The sequence below is a fragment of the Xyrauchen texanus genome, chromosome 6, assembly GCF_025860055.1.
Source record: "Xyrauchen texanus isolate HMW12.3.18 chromosome 6, RBS_HiC_50CHRs, whole genome shotgun sequence".
NCBI classification, from domain to species: Eukaryota; Metazoa; Chordata; class Actinopteri; order Cypriniformes; family Catostomidae; genus Xyrauchen; species Xyrauchen texanus.
In genome coordinates this window covers 28,412,189-28,436,702 of record NC_068281.1, presented here as the reverse complement: position 1 = coordinate 28,436,702, position 24,514 = coordinate 28,412,189, and the positions used below count along the sequence as shown (strand labels likewise).

The 24,514-nt window shown below is 37.6% G+C and overlaps 1 protein-coding gene across 2 annotated transcripts; it reads left to right on the top strand.

The window, feature by feature from the left end:
• On the top strand, window positions 1–24,123 carry LOC127644946 (zinc finger protein 644-like). 2 transcript variants are annotated; one of them, XM_052128402.1, is made up of 8 exons: window positions 43–108; window positions 1,604–1,700; window positions 9,304–11,470; window positions 19,906–20,340; window positions 20,835–21,389; window positions 22,365–22,490; window positions 22,758–22,860; window positions 23,025–24,123. In XM_052128402.1, the coding sequence occupies exons 3-8, from the start codon at window positions 9,322–9,324 to the stop codon at window positions 23,215–23,217; spliced, it is 3,561 nt and encodes a 1,186-aa protein (XP_051984362.1). In that variant the 5' UTR covers window positions 43–108; window positions 1,604–1,700; window positions 9,304–9,321; the 3' UTR covers window positions 23,218–24,123. The 2 variants fall into 2 exon arrangements, with proteins under 2 accessions (XP_051984361.1, XP_051984362.1); XM_052128401.1 differs by lacking the exon at window positions 1,604–1,700 and having other exon boundaries at window positions 1–108.
• The last annotated feature ends 391 nt before the right edge of the window (window positions 24,124–24,514 follow it).

The window sequence follows — 24,514 nt, the reverse complement described above, 5'->3', positions numbered from 1 at the left end:
GGACCATCGAGCAAACATGGCGGCTTCGCTATAGATGGAAAGCTAGAGCGAGGAAAAATGAAATGATTTTACTTCAGTGTTATTGTTCACAGTCGCAACTGCAAAAAGGTAGGCCAAAACGTAATTGCCAACAACATTTAAAGGTGAAATTATGTCTCCAATTTTCTTCCAGTTGTAAGGGGTTTGTAGCTTCATGTGGAGTGTAATGGGCTTTATTGCTACCTTGCTAACACACTCACATTATTTGTTAACAGTAATGCATTCAAAAGAAATGTCAAAAATGTATTTCAAGTAATTATTTCACTGCATTATTTATCTGCACTACCAGCTTGATTTAATAAAAAATACATTTTTGTAGGGTTGTAGGGTTTCAGGGTTGCAAGGCATGTAATGATGTTTTATCAACCACTATGGATAATGGCACTTGATCCATCATAAATTGTATGTGCTTTTGTGGAATAAAATTACGACGTTAATATCGGGGTCCATGACAAGAGTTCATGTTTTTAAACGTGCAATCTATGCGTTTTTCTCATAGAGAAGTCGTCCACATGTAATTGCATACTTTTGTCACTATCTGTTCAAAAGATTTCCTAACGCTATCTGGCGTTGTTTCATATTTTATTTGGACAGTATGTATTAATAGGCAAAAGTAATCAAAATGCCTTATTATATGTTGTATGTATATTGTACCATTTGTGTTAATGTTCCTGCTATGTATCAACTTTAAGTTAATGTTATACAGTAGTGTTATAATTTTATGTGGAAACACTGTCTAACTTTATATGGGATTTTCATTACCACTTTCACTTCTTTAGCCGGTTTAAGTATTTTAAACTCAGCTTTACAGGACCATCCAGCGGGGATGCTTGGGCATATGTATGCATGTTGTGCAATAGAGCCTGGTTGGCCTACAAATTTTATACATGGCAAAACATGCTCTGAGATTCAATTACATTGTTTAGCGGCTGCAGATAAGCTGCATGCGTTAGCAAAAGTGAATAATTTACTTTAATGTGTCAGTGATCTGGTGCTGCACTTCTGATATATAAAATAGGAAATTAAATACAGTAATGTCCAAAGTACAAAATGTAATCATCTGTGTTATTCAGCAGCAACATGTTTTATCGGGCTGCGATATGTGCACTGTTTAGATTATATGAATTAATTGGCATTACATTAGTCAGAGTTAATTGTCTGTTAAGTTGTCTCATTATCATCTTCAAAATTCATTACTTGAGCCAATATGTAAATGTAGTAAAGATGTTCTTCTGCTGGTTTTACTCACATATGTTACTTATACTGTACATTGTACAACTCAGTAATACAAAATAAAAGGGCTCAACTCCTTTTTTTAATTGTCGACAGCCTTTAGTTTAAATCACAGCCATGAATCATGATTACTACTAATAGCTACTTGCTATTGTTAGGAACATATCTCTTCAGTTACACTATAGAGCTCAACAGTGCCAACCCAAGTCATTTTCCTATTCATTTCTTCCATAGGGATTTCATAAAATCACAGCAAGGGAGCATTTACATTTACATTTACATATTTGGCAGACGCTTTTATCCAAAGCGACTTACAGTGCACTTATTACAGGGACAATTCCCCCGGAGCAACCTGGAGTTAAGTGCCTTGCTCAAGGGCCCAACAGTGGCATCTTGGTGGTGCTGGGGCTTGAACCCCCGACCTTCTGGTCAGTAACCCTGAGCCTCAACCACTGAGCCACCACTGCCACAAAAAATTATAATGTCACTTGATGCATGTCCTTGTACTTTAAAACCATGAACAAAACTATGCAACATAAAGGAAATGTGACCCAGGATACATTAAATACAGGATACATTTTTTACTATGGTGGGTCGCCACTTGATTTCAATGTAAAATCTGCATCCTGAAGCAAAACCAGTTGAGAACCACGAGTTAAAGGTACAGACAGGAGCACAGACAGGAGCAGTCTGGCTGCGCTGTTGCGCACCTACATTAATTGTTAATAATCATAGGACATTACTTTAAAAGCTCACACAGCTGATGTTATTTTTCATTTAGTAGTTAATTTAACATGCTATGCTAACATGTGAACTAACTTGCTTTATATAACGTTATATATAACTTGCGTTATAGTTACATGCAATTTTTTTTATCATGATTATAATTCGGTTTATAATTATAATTCTGTTAGCTTTCTTATTTATTTCCTTTATTTTCAAAAGGCAGACTTATTTTTACACATACTTCAATACAAAAAAATTGTATTAAGATTCAATTATAATAAAGTGTTTGCTCAACCAAAAAAAAAAAGAAAAAAAAACTTCTGTTTTCACGCCTTTAAAAGTAATTGTAACTGATAATAGTAATTGTGTAATACTGTGATACTGTGAAACCTTGATATTTTCTGAGAAGATTATCATACCATGAAAAAGTCATACCATTGCAACCCTAGCTGGGATGAAACAAGGAGATCAGGGGCTGGTTGCACCAGCTAAACATAAGTTACCACTTAGCCTAGTTGTGGCCTAAATGGGCACTAAGTCACAATTTACACTCTACGAAATATTTAAGCATTGCACCATTAAACTTGTAACCCTACATATGAACTCAATGTTTACGGAAGCCTCTGACCAGGCATTGAAAAAAAAAAAAAAAAGCAGAATGATATTTTATGACATCAATGAGCTCATGTTTTGCATGACAGGTATCAATCATTTCGACATACAGTATGATGTTGACATTTACTCTTGTTTACAATTACGAGAGAAAAAGAAAAAACTTAAGCGGTTCTTCACCATGAGACTGTTCTAACGGTGCAATTTTCAGGGTGCATCATCCAATGTCAAGTTTCAACACATTCAAAATATATAGGATATTAAAATGAAAATATTTATATTTTTCCAGCCTGTTGTATTAGTATTTATTTATCACCCCTTGTTTATTTTAGATGCAGTTCCTATATATTATTTACACAAGGCATATACTGTTTATCAAATCTACTTTTATTACATATCGTATTTTAATGGGGATATCATTTATTACAGCTGACAGTTATGTGCGCAAACAAGGTTTGACCATCAACCCTAACAAGATAAATTTGAAGTTCACGGCTTTTAACACTTCTGTGTACAAATTTGAAGGCTCTTTATTGGATCAATACAGGTAAACGTCATATTATGCAACTACGCATTGCTTTACGACCTGCTAGTTAAGTCTTGCCTTAAGAACAGGTGGTGCAACCAAATTATGCACTGACTTAGTTACAAATTAACTAGTAGTTACTAAGCCCTTATGGGGCTTTTCCACCGCACGGTACAACTCCACTCAACTCTGCTCGCTTTTTTGGGGGTTTTCCACTGTAGATAGTACCTGGTACCTGATTTTGTAGTACCACCTCGGTCGAGGTTCCAGCCGAGCCAATACTAAAATGTGACATCAAAATCCTGCAGATCACTGATTGGTCAGGGAGAATCGTCACTACCAGCGTCACTGGGTTTCCGACACGTGACATCAACCCGCTAGTTTTAAAGTTAGCAACAGCGATAACAGTATCATTTGTTCACGCGACTTTCGAATTGTGAAAAAATAAATGGCTGTGTGCAAATCCAAGCCATGAAAAGATAAAGTCTCTCAGGAAGTGTCTCAGCTGTTGGTCGCACACGGCTACCACCGGACCTACCAACAGTGTAGGGAAAAGTAAAAAAAATAAAACTTAAAAGTGACTACAGAACTATCAAGGAAAAGTGCATACGATCTAAACCTGCGAGCAATTGGAGGGAGAGTGCCCTGGACTGGCGTTGATCCATAATGGAGGATGGTATGTTTTGTTAGGTTAACTTTATACTCCGCTTGAAAGCTTCACTTTATTTAGTTGGCCAGCTACTGGAAAGCTTGCTTCTAAAACAACCAGGCCAATTTAACTGTTGCACTTGTGTAAAATCACCATGCAAAAAATCACCATGAGCTAGTAGCTAACAGCTAGCGGTCGTGTTATTGTTTTGGTCAGTTTGTGTCGTGTTTATGATGATGTCACGGCAGTAGAGGCAGCGCAAATATGACGCTCAGACTATAATCCCACCCATGTTGAGGTGGCACTAAACTGCAATGGAAATGCAAGCTAGAGTTGAGTGGAACCGTAACGTGCAGTGGAAAAGTGCCATAATTAGTGTGAACTTTACATTCTAACTTATGTGAGAACTTGCGCACAGCTGGTGTAACCCTACCCAGCAAATCAACTGTGCTTTTTTTCATTTTGTACATTAACACACTAACACAGAGTATGCAAAAAAAATAATGTTCATTTATAGAGAAACGCTCCAATGCTAATTACATTGATGCTGACAAGACATAACATGCAGTGCGCAAGCTCCCTCTAGCGGCAGGTGACTGTATAGACAGCCTTAACAAAGTCTGATAGCATGGTTACTGAACGCGTTCGACTATCAATAAGCTTTATTGATCAAATTATTAATGCGATTAGAGGTCGGCCGATAGTGGATTATACCGATACGATAACGAAGTTGGGCAGTACCTGCTGATAACCGATTAATCTACCGATTGTTTTTAAAATTGATACTGAATGAAAAAATAACACTCAAAGTAAAATAGTGCTGAACTTTATTACAAAACTAAACAGTACTGACTGAACCATGAAAATGTATTGTACTTTTTAAAAATGAAATATATATATATAAATAAATATATAAATATTTACATATGAACCAAATTTTTAAATTTTAATTTCAGCTGAGTTTCAAATTGATGTTGTTTCCTTAGTCCACCAGATGGCTTAATAAATGCATAAACCAGTGGTTCTCAAACTTTTTGCAGTGGCGTACTCCTTCAAACATTCAACATCCTTTCGCGTACCCCCTCACTAATGCATAGATAACATTCACACAAGGTCATTTGAAAATATGAACACAATTATCTTTGTAAAACAACTCCCTTATATTAAACATGTTATATTTGTACATGTTATATTTATCATGTACGTGTACTGAATAAATGACTTATCGATTGAGATGGGAATGCTAGATATAATATAACTGCATAACTTGAAAACTCTTCCCCTCGTCGCATTGCGGTACGCAAGAATAGCGTTCGGTTCTGTGCCTGGAATTGCGCATCATTGTAGGTACGGCATTGCCGGCCGAATTCGAGCATTGCGGGTACTGGTAAGTATCTGTACAATTGCGCGGTCAGCTCAAGGTGCTTTTTCTGTCACATTTGACACTTTTAGCAAGGTTGAGCTCATTTGCTGCAACAACATCATGCAACAATGTGAAAAAAGGTCTCTACCTTGTGAGCAAATGTGATGGAAAATTACTGTGTGTGAATATGGAAAATTATTTGCTGCTGAATGTCTGACACCTGTCATCAAAGCTTATGAACTTATACCATCAGAATTAAAACTCCATATGAATCTAACCTTAAATACATATTAAGTTTTAAACTGAGAAAAAAGAAATAAACAAAAATCTTGGACGACTGTCATGTGCGAGTCTAGTAAAACAGTGAAGTATTTTACTTCCTATCACTAAGCTACGTCACCTAGCACTGGGCCGGGCGGACAAAAAAAGATACTTGTGTGACGCACAACGCATGAGTAAATGCATTTTTTAACTGCGAAATATCGGGTTATTTCATTGCATATTTTTCTGACCTTTATGACACAACCATTTTGGTGTTTCTACATTACAGGGCACACAAAATAATTTTTGCCAGTGAGAAATACAGAAACTGGGTTTGAATATTATTTTTAGAATGTGATGAAATTGAAAGAAAGGAAAATCTCAATGTAATTTGCATACCCCCATTGTCACTTCATGTACCCCAGTTTGGGAAACACTGGCATAAACCATTCAACACCTTTATGGTATTGCATAGAATCAAATCAAAATCAAATCACTTATCACACGACCATATACACAAGTGCAACAGTGGGTGAATGTCTTGTGTGCAGTTCTGAGCAACATAGCAGTCATGACAGTGACGAGACATATAGCAATTACAATAAAGAACATATTTACACAACACAATTTACATATCAAATGTACACATAATTACACAACACAGTAATAATAATATACAATGTACAGTAAACAATGCACACAATATAGAATACACATACAATAAAAAAAGGACAGTAGTTGTATTGTACAGAGAATATAATTTATGACAGTCCAGTGTGAGATAATAAGATTAATAAAGTGCAGTGCTGATGTATATTGATAGTGAGAGATCAAGTGTTCAAAAGTCTGATTGCTTGGGGGAAGAAGCTGCCATGTAGTCGGCTGGTGTGTGTCGTGATGCTGCGATTCCACCTGCCTGATGGTAGCAGTGAGAGCAGCCCATGGCTCGGGTGGCTGGAGTCTTTGATTATCCTCCAAGCTTTTTTCTTACACCGCCTGGTGTATATGTCCTGGAGGGAGGGAAGCTCACCTCTGATGATGTGTCTGGCAGTTCGGACCACCCTTTGCAGGGCGGTGATATTGCCGTACCAGGCGGTGATGCAGCCAGTCAGGATGCTCTCTACAGTGCTGGCGTAGAACCATATGAGGATGTGGTGGTTCATTCCAAACCTCCTCAGCCGTCTCAGGAAGAAGAGGTGCTGGTGAGCCTTCTTCACAACGTCAAATTCGCCAACTTCTCAGTGTGTCTCCACATGCTTCAAAACGTCACCCATTGTGCCTGTACCGAAGCAAGCCAAAATCACTTGTTTAAATGACTGGCATCCTGTTGATCTGGCCCCCATCATCAGCAAATGCTTTAAGAGTTTAATCAGAGATCACATCTGCTCTGTGCTGCCCACATCTCTGGACCCCATTGCCTACAGCAACAACCGCTCCACTGATGATGCCATTGCATTTACAATACACACTGCTCTCTCCCACCTGGAAAAAAGGAACACATATGTGAGAGTGCTGTTTGTAGACTACGGCTCAGCATTCAACACCATAGTGCCCTCCAAGCTTGATGAGAAACTCCGGGCTCTGGGCTTAAACAGCTCGCTGTGTAGCTAGATCCTGGACTTCCTGTCAGGCAGATGTCAGGTGGTTAGAATGGGCGGCAACATTTCCTCATCACCTACCCTCAACACTGGAGCCCCACAGGGCTGTGTTCTCAGCCCATTGCTGTATTCCCTGTACACACATGACTGTGTGGAAACACATGGCTCCAATGCCATCACTAAGTTTGCTGATGATACGATGGTGGTAGTTCTGATCACTGACAATGATGAAACAGCCTACAGAGAGGAGGTGCACACACTGACACGCTGGTGTCAGGAGCACAACCTCTCCCTCAATATCAGTAAGACCAAGGAGCTTGTGGTGGACTTCAGGAGGAAAGACAGCGAACACAGCCCCATCACCATTAATGGAGCACCGGTGGAGAGAGTCAGCTGTTTCAAGTTCCTCGGTGTCCACATTACTGAGGAACTCACATGATCCGTCCACACTGAGGCCATTGTGAAGAAGGCTCATCATCTCCTCTTCTTCCTAAGACGGCTGAGGAAGTTTGGAATGAACCACCACATCCTCACACGGTTCTACACCAGCACTGTAGAGAGCATCCTGACTGGCTGCATCACCGCCTGGTACGACAATAGCACCGCCCACAACCGCAAAGCCCTGCAAAGGGTGGTGCGAACTGCCAGACACATCATCGGAGGTGAGCTTCCCTCCCTCCAGAACATATATAACAGGCGGTGTGTGAAAAAAGCTTGGAAGATCATCAGAGACTCCAGCCACCCAAGTCATGGGCTGTTCTCACTGCTACCAACAGGCAGGCTGTATCGCAGCATCAGGTCCCACACCAGCCGGCTACATGACAGCCTCTTTCCCCAAGTAATCCGACTTTTGAACACTTGATCTCTCACGATCAATAATCAGCACTGCACTTTATTAATCTATTATCTCACGCTGGACTTTCATAATTATATTCTACTGTATATATATATTTTATATACTCTTTATTTTATTTTTTTATTGTATGTGTATTTTATATTGTGTGTATTGTATACTGTACATTGTATATTATATTGTGTTGTGTAAGTATGTGTACATTTGATATGTAAATTGTGTTGTGTAAGTATGTTGTTTACTGTAATTGGTATATGTCTTGTCACTGTCATGACTGCTATGTTGCTCAGAACTGCACACAAGACTTTCACCCACTGTTGCACTTGTGTACATGGTAGTGTGACAGTAAAGTGATTTGATTTAATTAATTTAATACATTTGTTAAAGTTTCCAATAACAGGGTGGTTAATGAGATTAAAGGGATAGTTCACCCAAAAATAAGAATTCTCTTATTTAATAGAAATACGAATTCTATTATTATTCACCCTCATGCTATCCATGACCTTTTTTCTTCAGCAGAACCCAAATGAAGATTTTTAGAAGAATATCTCAGCTCTGTTGATCCTCACAATGCAAATGAATGGTGGCCAGAACTCTGAAGATCCAACTACCACATAAAGGCATAAATTAATCCATATGACTCAAGTGGTTTAATCAAATCTGTTTTTTTTTTTAAATTTTTTTTATCCAATCGGTTTTGGGTGAGATCACACCAAAATATAACTTGTTTTCACTACATCTTGCCATTTTAGATGGCGTTATAGGAAGTGTAATCTAACTTGAAATCATGATTGCCAAAGGAGACTGTTCTCAAGGTTTATAGAGAAGAAAATATAACATTTTTGTCTGTTCTCACCCAAAACTGATTGAATTGCTTCAGAGCACATTGGTTAAACCACTGGCGTTGATTCTATTACTTTCATGATGCCTTTATGTGACATTTGAACCTTCAGAGTTCTGGGCATTATTCACTTGAATTGAACCTACAGATCTGAAATATTGCCAGTCATTTTTTAGTCTGAAGCCCTACATGATCAATATTAACTCGTATAGCCTATGTGAATATACTGTGCAATTAAGGAGTTGTTAATAATTAATTGCAATTATGTAATCAACCAACTTTGCATGTGTATGTACTGTAAGCTTCCACTGAAGACCCAGACCATAATGAGTCTGTAATGGACATGATGTTCCTTGCAATGTGGTTATATAAATGGTTATTAATTGGTTTAGTGAACAGCTGTAAGTTTGCCATTTTTTTAATTGAGAGACAAATCAATAGTACATATTGTTTCTGAAGAAAAGAGAGCATGTATATTAAACATAAAAAGATGAGTGAAAAGTTAAATCAATGCTTGATAAAAATATAGATGGAATCCTGATTACATTTAATTTAGGTTCTCAACTACTGTTTCTTTTTCTGTTTCATCCAACCCCCCCAAGCCCCTAGGACACCTAGGAATGTCTGGTTTGACAGAGAGTGGCAAAGTAGAGGAAAATGACACCTCAATGTCAAACGTCTCTCAGTGCCTTTTGAACAACCTGACAATCTCTTCAATGGGGACTTCATCAGAACAATCATTGCATTGTCCTCAAGACACCATGGCTCTACTCGATGACCATGGAGACCTCTTGACCACTATCGGTTTTATGGAATCCATCTGCACAGATGGACCAGCTAAAGCTGCTTATGTCAATGGATCCACCTCACCCAATATCTCAGATGAAATATTGTTAGATATTTCAAAAAATGTACCGGGATTCCTTCCTAGATCATTACACGCACAAAATTCTCTCACAACCAACGTTCAATTTGAAGGACACGATCCACTCAGAAAAGAGGGGGAAATAACAATTAAGCAAACGTTGACTGCTGAGGATGTGGAAAATAGGGGCATATGGGGCTTTGAAACAGAATCACCAGAAAGCTCATTAGAAATTTTTGATGATGGAAACGACCTTAGCTGGGATCCCCAGAAAGAATTTCTGAAGTTCTTCTGGGATGATGATAATGGTCTTGAAATGGAGGGAAAATTGTCCCCTGTTGCTTCACCCATCAACCAGAAAACAAGGGTTCCATCACCGCTCAGCCATGAAAGAAGAAAACGTAAATCAAAAATTGTACCTAAAGTAGATCCCTCAGAGGACATCTACCCTAATTTAGATTTAAATTCAAAAAGCATTCACCAGGGTGAAGGAAGCCAGACAGATTGCAGTCCTCTTAAGAAGATTCGCTCTCCAAGGAAACCGTCCAAGTCACGGTCACCCATTGTGAAAACTACCAAGCGTTTAAATGGAGCTGCTGAAGCAGTCAAACACCTTTTTCCCAAACCAGCAAAAAAACATATTAGCAAGACTCACAAGTTTGGAATGATTAGAGAAAATTTGACAACAGACTCTGAGGAGCCTACATTTTCTCCATGTAACAGAAGTTTTACAGGGCAATCTAAAGAATACAGACAAATTACAATTAATACAGACACACCCAGTTCAAGGCCATTTATATGTAAGGAATGTGGACAGTGTTATCAAGATCAGAGTTCACTGTTAAATCACATAAATGTTCACCAGTTAAAGGAACAGAAAATTATGGAGGAAATAAATGAGGTACATAAAATTAAAGATGCAAGGTTGCAGTGCCCCCAGTGTTCCTTTGGAACCGACTGTCCGAACACGTTTGTCAAACATGCCAAGACCCATGAGAAGGACAAGCATTACTATAGCTGCAATAAGTGTGATTTTGTGGAAATGAATGAAGTTGAACTAAGACGTCATTTGCTTCATAAGCACGGTATCAGTGATGCTGATCTGACTATTTGGAAATCGGATGGAGTTCAGTTGCGCAAAGTCGATAGATCAGACAATAATTCTGCAGCACATTATCCAATCTCATACTCCTGCTCCTTTAAAAGAAAAAGTATCCAAAGCCAATCAAGACTTGACAAATCAATTCACACACTTTTATCCAGAAAGAAACACAGCAACCAGAGCGCCTCAGAGTGCAACACTCATCAGCGTCCTGATAGAATCAATGCAACAGGTTTTCTTGACACAAGCAAATGCTTAAATCATGATTCCTTCGATTGTGAAACCACATTATCTAGAACTAAAAAGAGTTCATCCCCTTCAAATTGTCTGAAAAGATCAGTTAATTCTAAAGAAAGGAACGCAAAAAGCACTTCTAAATTTGAAGGAAACATCACTTGTTCTAAAGATTTTGGAAGTAGGTCAGCCTCCAACCACAAAAATTTAAGTATGGAGAAGCAAATATTAAAAAAGTCGCTCTCCAAAAGGAAAACATCAACACCATTCCACAATATGCAGGGACATGATATTCTTTTAGATATTCCAAAATGTAGACAAAATTTAAAGAACCATAAAACATCCAACAAAGACTTTTTGTGTGATTCTAATCATGATCTTGGTGCTGAAGAATGTGAGGTTAAAGAGGATCCTAAGGTCAATGCACGTTTGATAAGAAGACCGGCAAAGAGACGTTTTCGAGCCTCATGTAATCACTTTGAGAGAGATCATGGTTCTCCAAGGACGATTTCGGTCAAGGAAGAAGAGGTTTATGATGACAACTCTGAGTCAATCCCAGCTGTGAAACGTGAGTCAGACACAGAGCTTGAGATCTAAACTCTTGTCCTTACTTTCCTTCTGCTTTTGAGTCAGGTATTAGTCTCTCTTATGTACTTGCAATGCATTCATTGTATCTATGCAGTGAGTTTTTAATCAATTACATTTATTGATAGAATCACTATAATTAGTAGTTAGGAACCAAAGCCTTTTTTGAAACTTCTGTCATTTTGCAGGATTAACATGCCTTTTTTATTGTTGTTTAATTTCATATATTATATTCAATATATTATATAATATTTATGTATTTATTTGAAGAAAAAAAAAACTGATTTGGGTTGATTGGAGTCTAGAAATATTTTTCAGTAGTTTATTATTTAGCAGCAACAAGGTTTTGTGTACAATATGCATCAGTTGGTCTGTGAGCGGCCTGTGGTCCATCTGAAGCTGAAAATAAGATATACAGTTTAAGTCAGAAGTTTACATACCCTTAAGTTGAAGTCATTAAAACTCATTTTTTTAACCAGTCCACAGCTTTCACATTAATAAACTATAGTTTTGGCAAGTCGTTTAGGACATCTACTTTTTGCATGACACAAGTCATTTTTTCAAAAATTGTTTACAGACAGATTGTTTCACTTTTAATTGACTATATCACAATTCCAGTGGATCAGATGTGTACATACACTAAGTTAACTGTGCCTTTAAGCAGCTTGGAAAATTCCAGAAAATGATGTCAAGCCTTTAGGCAATTTGCCAATTAGCTTCTGATAGGCTAATTGGACGTGCACCTGTAAATGTATTTAAGGCCTACCTTTAAACTCAGTGCCTCTTTGCTTGATATAATGGGGAAATCAGCCAAGACATCAGAAAAACAATTGTGGACCTCCACAAGTCAGGTTCATCCATAGGAAATGCCTGAAGGTACCATGTTCATCTGTACAATGATAGTATGCAAATATAAACACCATGGGACCATACAGTCATCATACTGCTCAGGGAGGAGATGCATTCTTTCTCGTAGTTTGGTGCGAAAAGTGCAAATCAATCCCAGAACAACAGCAAAGGACCTTGTGAAGATGCTGGAGGAAACAGGTAGACAATATCTATATCCACAGTAAAACTAGTCCTATATGGACATAACCTGAAAGGCTGCTCAGCAAGGAAGAAGCCACTGCTCCAAAACCACTACAACAAAGCCAGACTACAGTTTGCAAGTGTACATAGAGACAAAGATCTTACTTTTTAGTGAAATGCCCTCTGGTCTGATGAAACAAAAATTTTACTGTTTGGACATAATAACCATCATTATATTTGGAGGAAAAAGGTTGAGGCTTGCTAGCCAAAGATCACCATCCCAACCGTAAAGTGTGGGGGTGCTTTGCTGCAGGAGGGACTGGTGCACAAAATAGATTGCATCATGAGGAAGGAAAATTATGTGGATATATTGAAGCAACATCTCAAGACATCCGCCAGGAAGTTAAATCTCGGTCACAAATGGGTCTTCCAAATGGACAATGACCCCAAACATACCTCCAAATTTGTGGCAAAATGGCTTAAGGGCAACAAGGTAATTGGAGTGGCCATCTCAAAGCCCTGACCTCAATCCAATAGAAATTTTGTGGACAGAACTGAAAAAGCATGTGCGAGCAAGGAGGCCTACAAACCTGAATCAGTTACACCACTTCTGTCTGGAGGAATGGGCCAAAATTCCAGCAACTTATTGTGAGAAGTTTGTGGAAACCTACCCAAAACGTTTGACCCAATTAAACAATTTAAAGGCAATGCTACCAAATACTAACAAAGTGTATGTAAAATTTTGTCCCACTGGGAATGGGATGAAAGAAATAAAAGCTTAAATCCTTCTCTCTACTGTTATTCTGACATTTCTCATTCTTAAAATAAAGTAGTGATCCTAACTGATTTAAGACAGGGAATATTTTCTATGATTAAATGTCAGGAATTGTGAGTTTAAATGTATTTGGCTAAGGTTTATGTAAACTTCTGACTTCGACTGTAGGCTCTAATACTTGCTACTTGGTGAATATTTAGTGTATACTTGTGGGCTTACAGCAACATTTTTGTTAAAGTGTAGTTATTTATCATAGACTATCATGTATATCTGTTTTTCTGTTCTTTTTCTGGACACTATAAAATTGTTTAGCTGCCCACTGTATTTTTTCCTACATCCACACACAAATCTACAAATAGACATTAAAACATTCTGAGAATGTTAGGATTAGATATGTAATTTCTCATTCAATATGATAACAGATTATTAACAGCTCATTGTGGCTGATACTGAAGTTTTACTTTTTTCATTTTAACCCTTTAAGCTGTAGCTGCTAGCTAAAAAGTGAAAAACTACTCATTTGAAACAAAATAGGTGTTGTTTAAAAGCTTGGAATCTGAACTTCTGGACTGTTGACCATCTGATCAGCTCGTAATTGCTTCTATTTATGGTTTGGCAGATATTACGTGAACCAGAATTGGGATTACCATAATCATTTTGCATAATGTTATAAGCTATATCATGGCAACTATTGTCCCTAAGTTATATACATGTTTTTTGTCACATTTGCACTTATTAGTTCATGAAACAAACAGAAAATGGCATATCATAGCTTAGAGCAGATGACCCCAATTAAAACACAAAACAGCATAACGCAATGCATAGATTATCATCACAGAGAGACGGAACATTCTTTAAAGGTCTACAACACAACCACTTTTGGTCAGGCATGCTGTAAAAAATTATTGACAATGTTGCTGGCAAATCCACTATCACGATAATATAATATTTTTATATTTTTTATAACAAATAGGTTAGTAAAAGAAGCATTTAGAAGACTTCCCCTTAAAATTGTAAAATAGGAAGCGAGAGGGACAAGATATAAAACATATATGGTGTTAGTATAACCATGAAACTAGCCATTCCGTGTAGTGAAACATTGCACGAATAGCTCTGCTTCACACATATTGGGAAGAGGAGAGACAAAAACGATCCTAGACCAGAATGGGATACAATGGCACTAGCTGACAAGTTAGTGGACGAATGAAAATAGCAATCTTTGTAACATTGTAGCAGAAGAGAGAGGATGACATGGTTAAAACCAGTCTGTTAACATAAGCAATGACACTAACCATTCTTGGTAGTGAAACGCTACGGAATGCTCTTCACACATGCGAGGGAAGAGATTTAAAAAACGGTCTGAGATTGTGAATGTACAGTGAGGAAAATAAGTATTTGAACACCCTGCTATTTTGCAAGTTCTCCCACTTAGAAATCATGGAGGGGTCTGACATTGTCATCGTAGGTGCATGTCCACTGTGAGAGACATAATCTAAAAAAAAAATCCAGAAATCACAATGTTTAATTTTTTTACTATTTATTTGTATGATACAGCTGCAAATAAGTATTTGAACACCTGTCTATCAGCTAGAATTCTGACCCTCAAAGACCTGTTAGTCTGCCTTTAAAATGTCCACCTCCACTCCATTTATTATCCTAAATTACATGCACCTGTTTGAGGTTGTTAGCTGCATAAAGACACCTGTCCACCCCATACAATCAGTAAGAATCCAACTACTAACATGGCCAGGACCAAAGAGCTGTCCAAAGACACTAGAGACAAAATTGTACACCTCCACAAGGCTGGAAAGGGCTACGGGAAATTGCCAAGCAGCTTGGTGAAAAAAGGTCCACTGTTGGAGCAATCATTAGAAAATGGAAGAAGCTAAACATGACTGTCAATCTCCCTCGGACTGGGGCTCCATGCAAGATCTCACCTCGTGGGGTTTCAATGATCCTAAGAAAGGTGAGAAATCAGCCCAGAACTACACGGAAGGAGCTGGTCAATGACCTGAAAAGAGCTGGGACCACCGTTTCCAAGGTTACTGTTGGTAATACACTAAGACGTCATGGTTTGAAATCATGTATGGCACGGAAGGTTCCCCCGCTTAAACCAGCACATGTCAAGGCCCGTCTTAAGTTTGCCAATGACCATTTGGATGATCCAGAGGAGTCATGGGAGAAAGTCATGTGGTCAGATGAGACCAAAATAGGACTTTTTGGTCATAATTCCACTAACCGTGTTTGGAGGAAGAAGAATGATGAGTACCATCCCAAGAACACCATCCCTACTGTGAAGCATGGGGGTGGTAGCATCATGCTTTGGGGGTGTTTTTCTGCACATGGGACAGGGTGACTGCACTGTATTAAGGAGAGGATGACCGGGGCCATGTATTGCGAGATTTTGGGGAACAACCTCCTTCCCTCAGTTAGAGCATTGAAGATGGGTCAAGGCTGGGTCTTCCAACATGACAATGACCCGAAGCACACAGCCAGGATAACCAAGGAGTGGCTCTGTAAGAAGCATATCAAGGTTCTGGCGTGGCCTAGCCAGTCTCCAGACCTAAACCCAATAGAGAATCTTTGGAGGGAGCTCAAACTCAGTGTTTCTCAGCGACAGCCCAGAAACCTGACTGATCTAGAGAAGATCTGTGTGGAGGAGTGGGCCAAAATCCCTCCTGCAGTGTGTGCAAACCTGGTGAAAAACTACAGGAAACGTTTGACCTCTGTAATTGCAAACAAAGGCTACTGTACCAAATATTAACATTGATTTTCTCAGGTGTTCAAATACTTATTTGCAGCTGTATCATACAAATAAATAGTTAAAAAATCATACATTGTGATTTCTGGATTTTTTTTTTTTAGATTATGTCTCTCACAGTGGACATGCACCTACGATGACAATGTCAGACCCCTCCATGATTTCTAAGTGGGAGAACTTGCAAAATAGCAGGGTGTTCAAATACTTATTTTCCTCACTGTAATGTTATGGCTAGGGCTGGGACGATTACCGCAATACCGCGGTCACGTGACTCCAACCGCGGGTCTGAGCTTGTCACCGTCGTCACCGCAAAAAAACAAAAACAAAAAAAACATTGGCCTGCACATGTGTGCACGTTGTGTCTAATGACATGGATTCATTGATTCTATGGATTATGTCTAATGATATTAGCCTACATGGATTCAAGGTTTTCTAAACAAAACTTGTCAAAATATGGAGCAAATCCGACCTTTCGCGAGTTGGGGAGCGCAATGTTCCATGACACATAATAACATTCCATTTGTATTAGAGATGCGCGGATGGGCTATTATTATTTAATCCGCAACCGCATCACAAAACTCATCTGTCCGCACCAACGTTTTTTGATACATTTTCAAAACCGCATCCACGGCGCTGACTGTTTTAAGGTCTGAGCGATGCAAGGCGCTGCTGCCGCGAGGCTAGAAAGCTCTTGGCTGTTCTAGAAAGGAGACTGATCCAATGCAGCAAAGATATTTTAAAGGCTAAAGTCCCTAGTAGGCTATAGCCTATTGGCTATGTTGTATCCCCAGAATATCAGCAGTGAAGTCCGTTTCCGATTGGCACAGGGATAAAAATAAATAAATAAATAGTAACGCACATCGGCAAACCTGACTACTAGGCTACTGTAGCCTAAAATTTTATCATTTTGTTTTGAATTTTGTTTAAAATGCATTTTAAGATTTCTATTTATTTCTCATGTCTGTGAGGCAGTAGGCCTAGCCGCGAGTTTCGGTTCATTTATGAGAGAGCTCACGCAGCAAGAGATCGCATCGGCGCTTCCACGCCCTGCTGCTGATTATATGTCTGCTATATTTGCTTCTTATTTATTAATTCCAGGCAATTAGTTAATGAAACAGTGATTAAAATTAAGATACAATTTATACAAAACGAAATTTTAAGTTAAAGAAAGGCTTTCTACAAAACAAAACTTAATAAAGTTGTCAAAATCATGTCTGACCCATCTTCAATGCGAATGTATCTGAGAATAATCTTAAATAAGGAAATCTATACAGTGATTAGTTCATGCCAAATTACTGCTTGATGAAAATTTGACTATTTAAAATTGTGCTCGTTTTTTTTCTTCGGATGTAGGTGACAATATTTAAAGTCTGTCTATCAAAAGCGACTTCTGATGTGTGCGCCAAAGTCTGTCGGGGGGTGGGGGGGGTGGGGGACTTCTCTGATCCAATGTAATGTATTTAATGCGGTTTACCGCTATACCGCGGGAATATCTTGCTTTTCAACCGCGGTTAGAAAAAATCCATACCGCCCCAGCCCTAGTTATGGCACTAGTCAACAGGGTATTGAATCATGGATATACACTCAATGATCACTTTATTAGCTACACCTGTATATCTACTTATGCGGTGTAGTGTCAACTTTCTGTTCTTGGCTGACTGAAGTGCAACATGGTGTGGTGATGAATATCAAAAATGTTAAAATGCTGTAGAAAGTGTTAGATGGAGTATGGCATATCACACCACAAGACATGCCAACTTCCCAAAAGTATTTCCTGTAAGCCACTCCCTAAAACGTTTTTGCCTACTGACCATATCAGCTGCATTGTACAGTGCAAAACTTAAAATGATGGTGAATGTTTAGCTGAAATTACCTAATAATATCATTATTCTGTTAATGTTAATTTATAATTGAAAAACATTGTACTCAAAACAGTCCTTGTTTTAGCTGCAGAATTATGCCTGAAAATGCTCTGAAGCTCTTTCATTGCTTTGCATAAGTATGGAACCCAAAAACTTCCATCCACAGTGCTAAAATGTCAGTGGTGTCTAAGTACTCATTCTTAAATATTCAAGTCAATTTAATGAATGCTTGGAAGCCAGCAACGTTTTAGAACAGTGTGTCGACCTTTCAGATGGTTCCTTTAGTAACATTTGTCGAGCATTCAACGAATATCTGACTTAAAACAAATTTATCCTCACTAAAATTATGCATTCGTTCCGGGTGACAAAGACTGGATGACCGTTGTACAGGGAATCCCGGCCTGTGTTGAATGCATTTTTCCGAATTTTTTTTGCGTTGGCTTGCAATTTTAATAATTTCTACTAATTTTCCTCAATAAAAATTCATCTGAAATCTCATCACTTTCCTTCATGTTACTTACTGTGAATTATCTCCACAGTAACAGTGTAAGCGTCTCTACCTCATCTCAAAATCTTTGTCTGAACTTTCGTGGGACTCCAGACCGCACATATGCCACATACATCACAGCTAGCATTTAGTCTGCACCCTGAGTGCTGCGAATGAGACACAAAACCTGTGTTTATACACAGAAACCCTAACATTCACTTAAAATCCCCATTAGTTGTGTAGTAAAATGTGATAAGGATTTGAAGTGCTCAATACAGTAGGTTACGAATCTGAAAATGGCAATTTATGCTGAACACTTATGTGCTGAAAATAAATGTTTTTTAACTGATATAAAAAGGTCACTTATACATACAGTATATTTCAAAATAAGACAAAGATAGCATATGCAAATGTAACGTTCATTTGAAGCACTTGTGGAATTTAAATTTGTACATATAAATATATGAACTCTTAATTGTATTTGTTTGTATATGGCCACATATCAGATTTCAATTGCAGACAATGTAATAATTGCAACAGGCCTAATAAATCCTCAATGATAATTTTAGTTTACAGATTTATTGTGCCTCTATTGTAAACTTAGTCTATGTCTAAGAAACAAAGATTTCTTGCATTGTCTGAGGCATACATTTTAAAACAAAAATAATTAAGGGTCTTCCAGTACCCACAGGTTTCACCTAAATGTATTGTAGCCTATTTTTGCTGTAATTATTTTTATTTATTTTTTTTCTTGCTAACTGCATATTCAGTTATTGTGCACTAAAATATTACATGTAATTGCATTTACAATGTAATTAACACAATTACAAAGGTATATAATGAAGATTTGTACATTTTTCACTGCAAAACAACCCCAAAATTTGAGAAAAGACGAAGCAAATTCAGTAATTTTGGGCCGCAAAAATCTGGAAAAAGTGCCACTAAATTCTGGTGGCACTGCCAAATGCTCCAGATTTGTGAGCAATAGATCCCTGTGCTTGCATGCTTGTTCCTCGGATTGTGTTAAAAGCAACCAAAGACAAAGCTATGCAGTGACACATTTCATAAATAAATGAGCAGTTAATTTCTGACAAAATTAGCATTGGGTGTCACTCCAGAGACACTGGGCTGTCAATAGACATGCCAATTTCCTGGGCTTAGACCTTTGGTGGTTGGAGCACAAATTCACGGACATGATGGCAGAGACATTTTGTTGCTGGGCTAAAGATCTGTATCCCCTCCTCTCTAGCCATAGAAGGAAAATGGCAGAATGAAAGACAAGCAGCTTCAGCTTTCGGAACTCTGATTGTAAAGAAAATATATAAAGTATGATGTGATTCAGAATAGAGCATCAGTATGCTAAACCTCAGAGCTTTAATTCAATTTGATCAAATTTAATTGGCAATCAATAAATATTTGTTCTTTATTTGTCACTAGTTTTTTTTTCCACTTGCACTAAAAATGAATAATGTGTGGATTTACTGTTGCTTTTTGATTCTAACAGAGGTGGACACACATCAGGCAGAGCTGCCAGCTGACTACCAACAAACAGAACTCATGTGTCCACTCTGTATGGAGTTGTTTGACACAAGGATTGGGCTGTCGAATCATGTACGAGGCCATCTGAAGCGGCTGGGAAAACCTGTTTCCACTTCATCAAAATCTCCAGTGATCCTATTGAAAGAACTGATGCGTGACAAAAAACAGTTTGAGATGAAGTTGCAGGTTCTTGAAAAGAAGTGTCGTGGTTCTAGATCTTTCTATCCTATAATATTGAGTAATGGTAAAGTAACCTTTGCATCTAATCAACCCAGCGAAGACAAATGTAAAGAGAATAATAAAAGCGCACCCCCAAGTGATCTGATTGGAATTTTAAAGAAAAGAAGGGCCGATGAAGAGACCAAAACTAAGCATTCATCCCACACAGACTCACTTACAGGTATTATTTTGTTTCTATAATCAACTGTATTAAGATTCTAACAGCACGGCCACTACTGACTGCTCTGTAAACAGCTGAAAAAATATTGGATGCTGGTCATGGCCAGATTCTTTATCAATTGGAAGACTCTGCAGCACTTTCTGCCAGTCAGTCATTCTACGTGTTTACAAGGCAGCCCATATATGAGCATGAGGCAGTTGTCAGTTTGTGTTATAACACTTTTACGACCGTTGCATTAGACAACTAACATTATAGTACCTATACAAGTTCAGCGTCAAATTGTATGTTTATTTTATTTTCCTTATGTGTGACATTGAGACGCTCTCAACGATGTCCAAGGACCTTTTGTGTGCATGAATGTCTTTGGAGGGCAGGGTTTTGGAAAAATGGGGCATGTCTAATTCAGTGGTTAAATCTGGTGGAAGTTCCAGAACAGATAATATTTCTTACCTTAAATTACATGTGGTTTAACTGTTGCTTTCTGATTCCAACAGAGGTGGACGCATCCAAGACCCAGACTGAAAATCTGACAGAGATGCCAACTGACTGCAAACAGACAGAGCTTGTCTGTCCACTCTGTAGGGAGTGGTTTGTCACTGGAACTGGGCTGTCTAATCATGTTCGAGGCCATCTGAAGAAACTGGGAAAACCTACTTCCACATCATCAAAATCACCAGTGATCCTATTGAAAGAATTGATGCGTGACAAGAAACAGTTTCAGATGAAGTTGCAGGTTCTTAAAAAGAAGTCTTGTGCCTCCAATTCTCTATATGCTGTAAGATTGAGTAACCATCTAACCTTCAACTCTACTAGCAAACGGCACAAACGGCATGTGTATTCTCGATCCAGAGAGAAAAAGAAAAGCATAGAGACTAATAAAGTCTCACCACCAAGTGATCTGATTGGAATTTTGAAGAAAAGAAGGGCCCATGAGGAGAATGATGCCAAGCATCCATCCCACACAGCGAGAAAGGCTCTCGTTTTGTCTTCAGGCAAAGATCAAGGCCTGGTGATAGAACCTGTCAAAGCAGAGCCGAATTCTGTGACCGGTAGTATTTAATTTGTTTCTATGATCAACTGTAGAAAGGTTGAAACAGCAGGGCCATTCCTGACACTACACAATATAAATGATACCCCCTCAAATTTTGTAAATAGTGCACATTTGAAAGTATATACTGTAACTAGTTTTCACTATAGCCATTAATTTGGTCTGCATGCACAAAAATAATTACACTGTAATCGATTTTAAATATGAATATAATTTTCTCAACTTTTAGGGTTCTCTAAAAATAAGATGATCTTTTTTTGCTTAATTGACTTTGATTAGATACTTGTATTTTAGTAACTTATATATGAGTTAAAGCATTAATTCGGCCCTTAAACAAGAGTTCCCTGGAAATACTTTTACTGTCATGTTAAAAAGTCTTTCTGAGCAGTAGATTTATGTATATTAGGCAGTTTTTGAATCTCCAAAATGTCAGTGTTCAGTGGTATTTAGTATTTTCCCTAGAATATTTTCTGGATTACAAATAATTTGAAAAGATTTTATTGAACTGAAATGGAGAAGGCTGATTTTATTGATGATTTAAAACACTGAAACACTTTACACAGTGGCTAAAGTAGTCACTCAGAGCCATGAAATACTTAACAATTCTCTGAGATTAAGATACTGTGACATGTAGTAATTATGTATGTTGGAAATGTACTGCAGTCTTGTCTAAGACCATAAGCCAAGACCCAGATCCTTACCAAGACATCTAGTAATGAATCCCAAACAAAATGTGGTCTTGAAGTCTCTAACTCTTGCAGATTTCATGAAAACTTGATGACTTTTCATGCAAACATTTAGATCTCATTTAAACATGGAAAAGTTCATTGAGTGAACCCAGTGTTTAGAATATGTGGGGTGTTTCTTAATCATACTATATCCACTATTTAAATATCGTTGGTTTGCCATATTTTTTCATATTGCCATAGATATTCATACTGTGCAACTTTTGTTTTATTTATATATTTTCTTTCAGATAAAAGTGAGCTCAATACAAAAGTGTGTATACACTGTAATGCCACTTTCCACAGTGGTGTCAGCCTCTCCAATCATCTGAGAGCATATGAACAGAGAAAGAAAAAAGCCCTTCGAGATGGAACTAGTACGTACCATTTTTTTTAATATAAAGAAATGCATCTATGCAGTGGATCTGCCTTGGGTTATTTGTTATGGTTGCTAATGTTGATAATGTGTTTTTCTGTACTTGTTTGTGAAGTAATCATTACCCTAAACATCTTGCCATATGAAAAATACTTGTAAGAGAATTGCTTAAAGATAATCTAAGCAAATACACAAAATGTAAATATTCAGAATTCACTTGGGAACAAATTAAGATTTCTTTTTAATATATATATTGTTCATTGTTTAGCCTATGACTGTAAACAGAGAAAGCAAAGATCGAGATCAGGGTCAAAGAAGAAAATCCATCCATTGCTGCACAGCCAAGAGGAAAAGTATACACTTACATGCAGGTAACTACTTTATTATATGTAATACATTGTATATACAGTAGATTTACTAATTATAATAAGAATTTTGATTGTAGTGTGTGGTTGGATTCTTATTTTCCATTAGGCTTTCATTCTGTTTCTGATTTACTAATTTTAATCTAATGTGTAATTGCTTCCACGTGCAGGTTTTGTGATCTAGTCTTCCAGGGCCCTTTGTCAGTACAGGAGGACTGGATAAAGCATTTACAGAGGCACATCATGAATACTGCTGTACCGCACACAGGGGCAGGAATGGTGGAAGTCACCTCATTCCCCAAGGACTCTTGCCCTAACACAGATCCACACGCACAACCTTCAGTAATGCAAATATGCTCATAAGCCCAGGAAACTTAAGAGACAAAAATTTGTCCCATGAATATCACTTGTATGTAAATTGGTTGGTTCCCACTTAAATTTTAGATGGTCATCGATATTGTATTAAATTTTATTTTCTCGTAATGAGGATCCACTTTCATCATTTTTAGGTATTGTTACATTGTGCTGGTGTTGTACGTTGTTGATCTATAAACTTACGAATGGTGGGTGAATGTGTTGAGATTTTTAGTGGAACCCACCACCAAAAGACAACTTTTACCTCAGCTGCTTTTTAAGGCTTTGCATATTGGGTTTATTCTGTGGAGGCAGATTTGCGCTCTACAAAACCTGAAAATATTGATTTATTTTTTGGGGATTTTTTTTTAACAAGCCATTTTAATTTGAGGTCCAATACTATTAAGTATTTCAAATGTCCCATCCATAAATCTTTGAAGGTGCAAAGATAATGCATTTGTATAGAAATGTAAATCTATATATTTACTTGATTATGAATTTTGCCCCATACAATTATCAGTCATGTGAAACAAATTGTTCTAATTATATTTAGCAGTACAGACAGTATGCATGTCATAACTTCCTCATTACACCATTTAAGTCCCAGTAACATTTGGAGTATCACATACAGGTATTACCCTCTTGATTTTATCTTAAATCTCTTAAGTTTGCCATGTGTGCTGGAAAAGAATATTAACTGTTACTTGTGTAGACCATTTTTTACAGTTAAAATATTTTGTGTATAAACCTTTTTAGGTAATTTATGTGAAAATGTACATCTCTATAAACAGTTTTGTTGTTCAGAATAAAGTGTTTGTTGTTGTTGTCTTCAGCTTAGTTTAAGCTGTGAATGTAACATTGCCACATAATATGTATGTAAAGGTGTTCATATTTTCCAGTCATCCTATTGCCAAGGGTCTTTTTCACACATAGAATCGAAGACTAAGTTCAGATTTTTAAATTTTTTGTCACCAAAATTGTAATAATATTTAGCAATATATTTAGTGAATCAATTTAGCTGTTACACAAACATTAGCAGTACAATATCTTGTACAGTAGGGCTTGGTATCTTTTAATGTGGCAGCCCATAAGATTGCACTTTGTTAAATTCATCCCGGGCTAGATATTGAAAATGTCTTGGGCCAAAAACAACAACAACAAAATGTAAGGGGATGGGCAAATATTCTCTAAACCAACTATGGTTTAAAAAGAAAGACAAGTTCAAACAGATCTGTATGATGTAGCTTAAGGAAAAGTCCTATATCTACCAAAGGAAATGACAGTACACATACGACTGCCAAGCCAA

Coding starts and splice junctions, on each gene's coding strand:
- LOC127644946 (XM_052128401.1), top strand. CDS start 9,322: ATGTCTGGTTTGACAGAGAGTGGCAAAGTAGAGGAAAATGACACCTCA. Junction 22,491..22,757: donor AGCCCTTCGAGATGGAACTA/GTACGTACCATT, acceptor TTCATTGTTTAG/CCTATGACTGTAAACAGAGA. Junction 22,861..23,024: donor AAGTATACACTTACATGCAG/GTAACTACTTTA, acceptor TTCCACGTGCAG/GTTTTGTGATCTAGTCTTCC.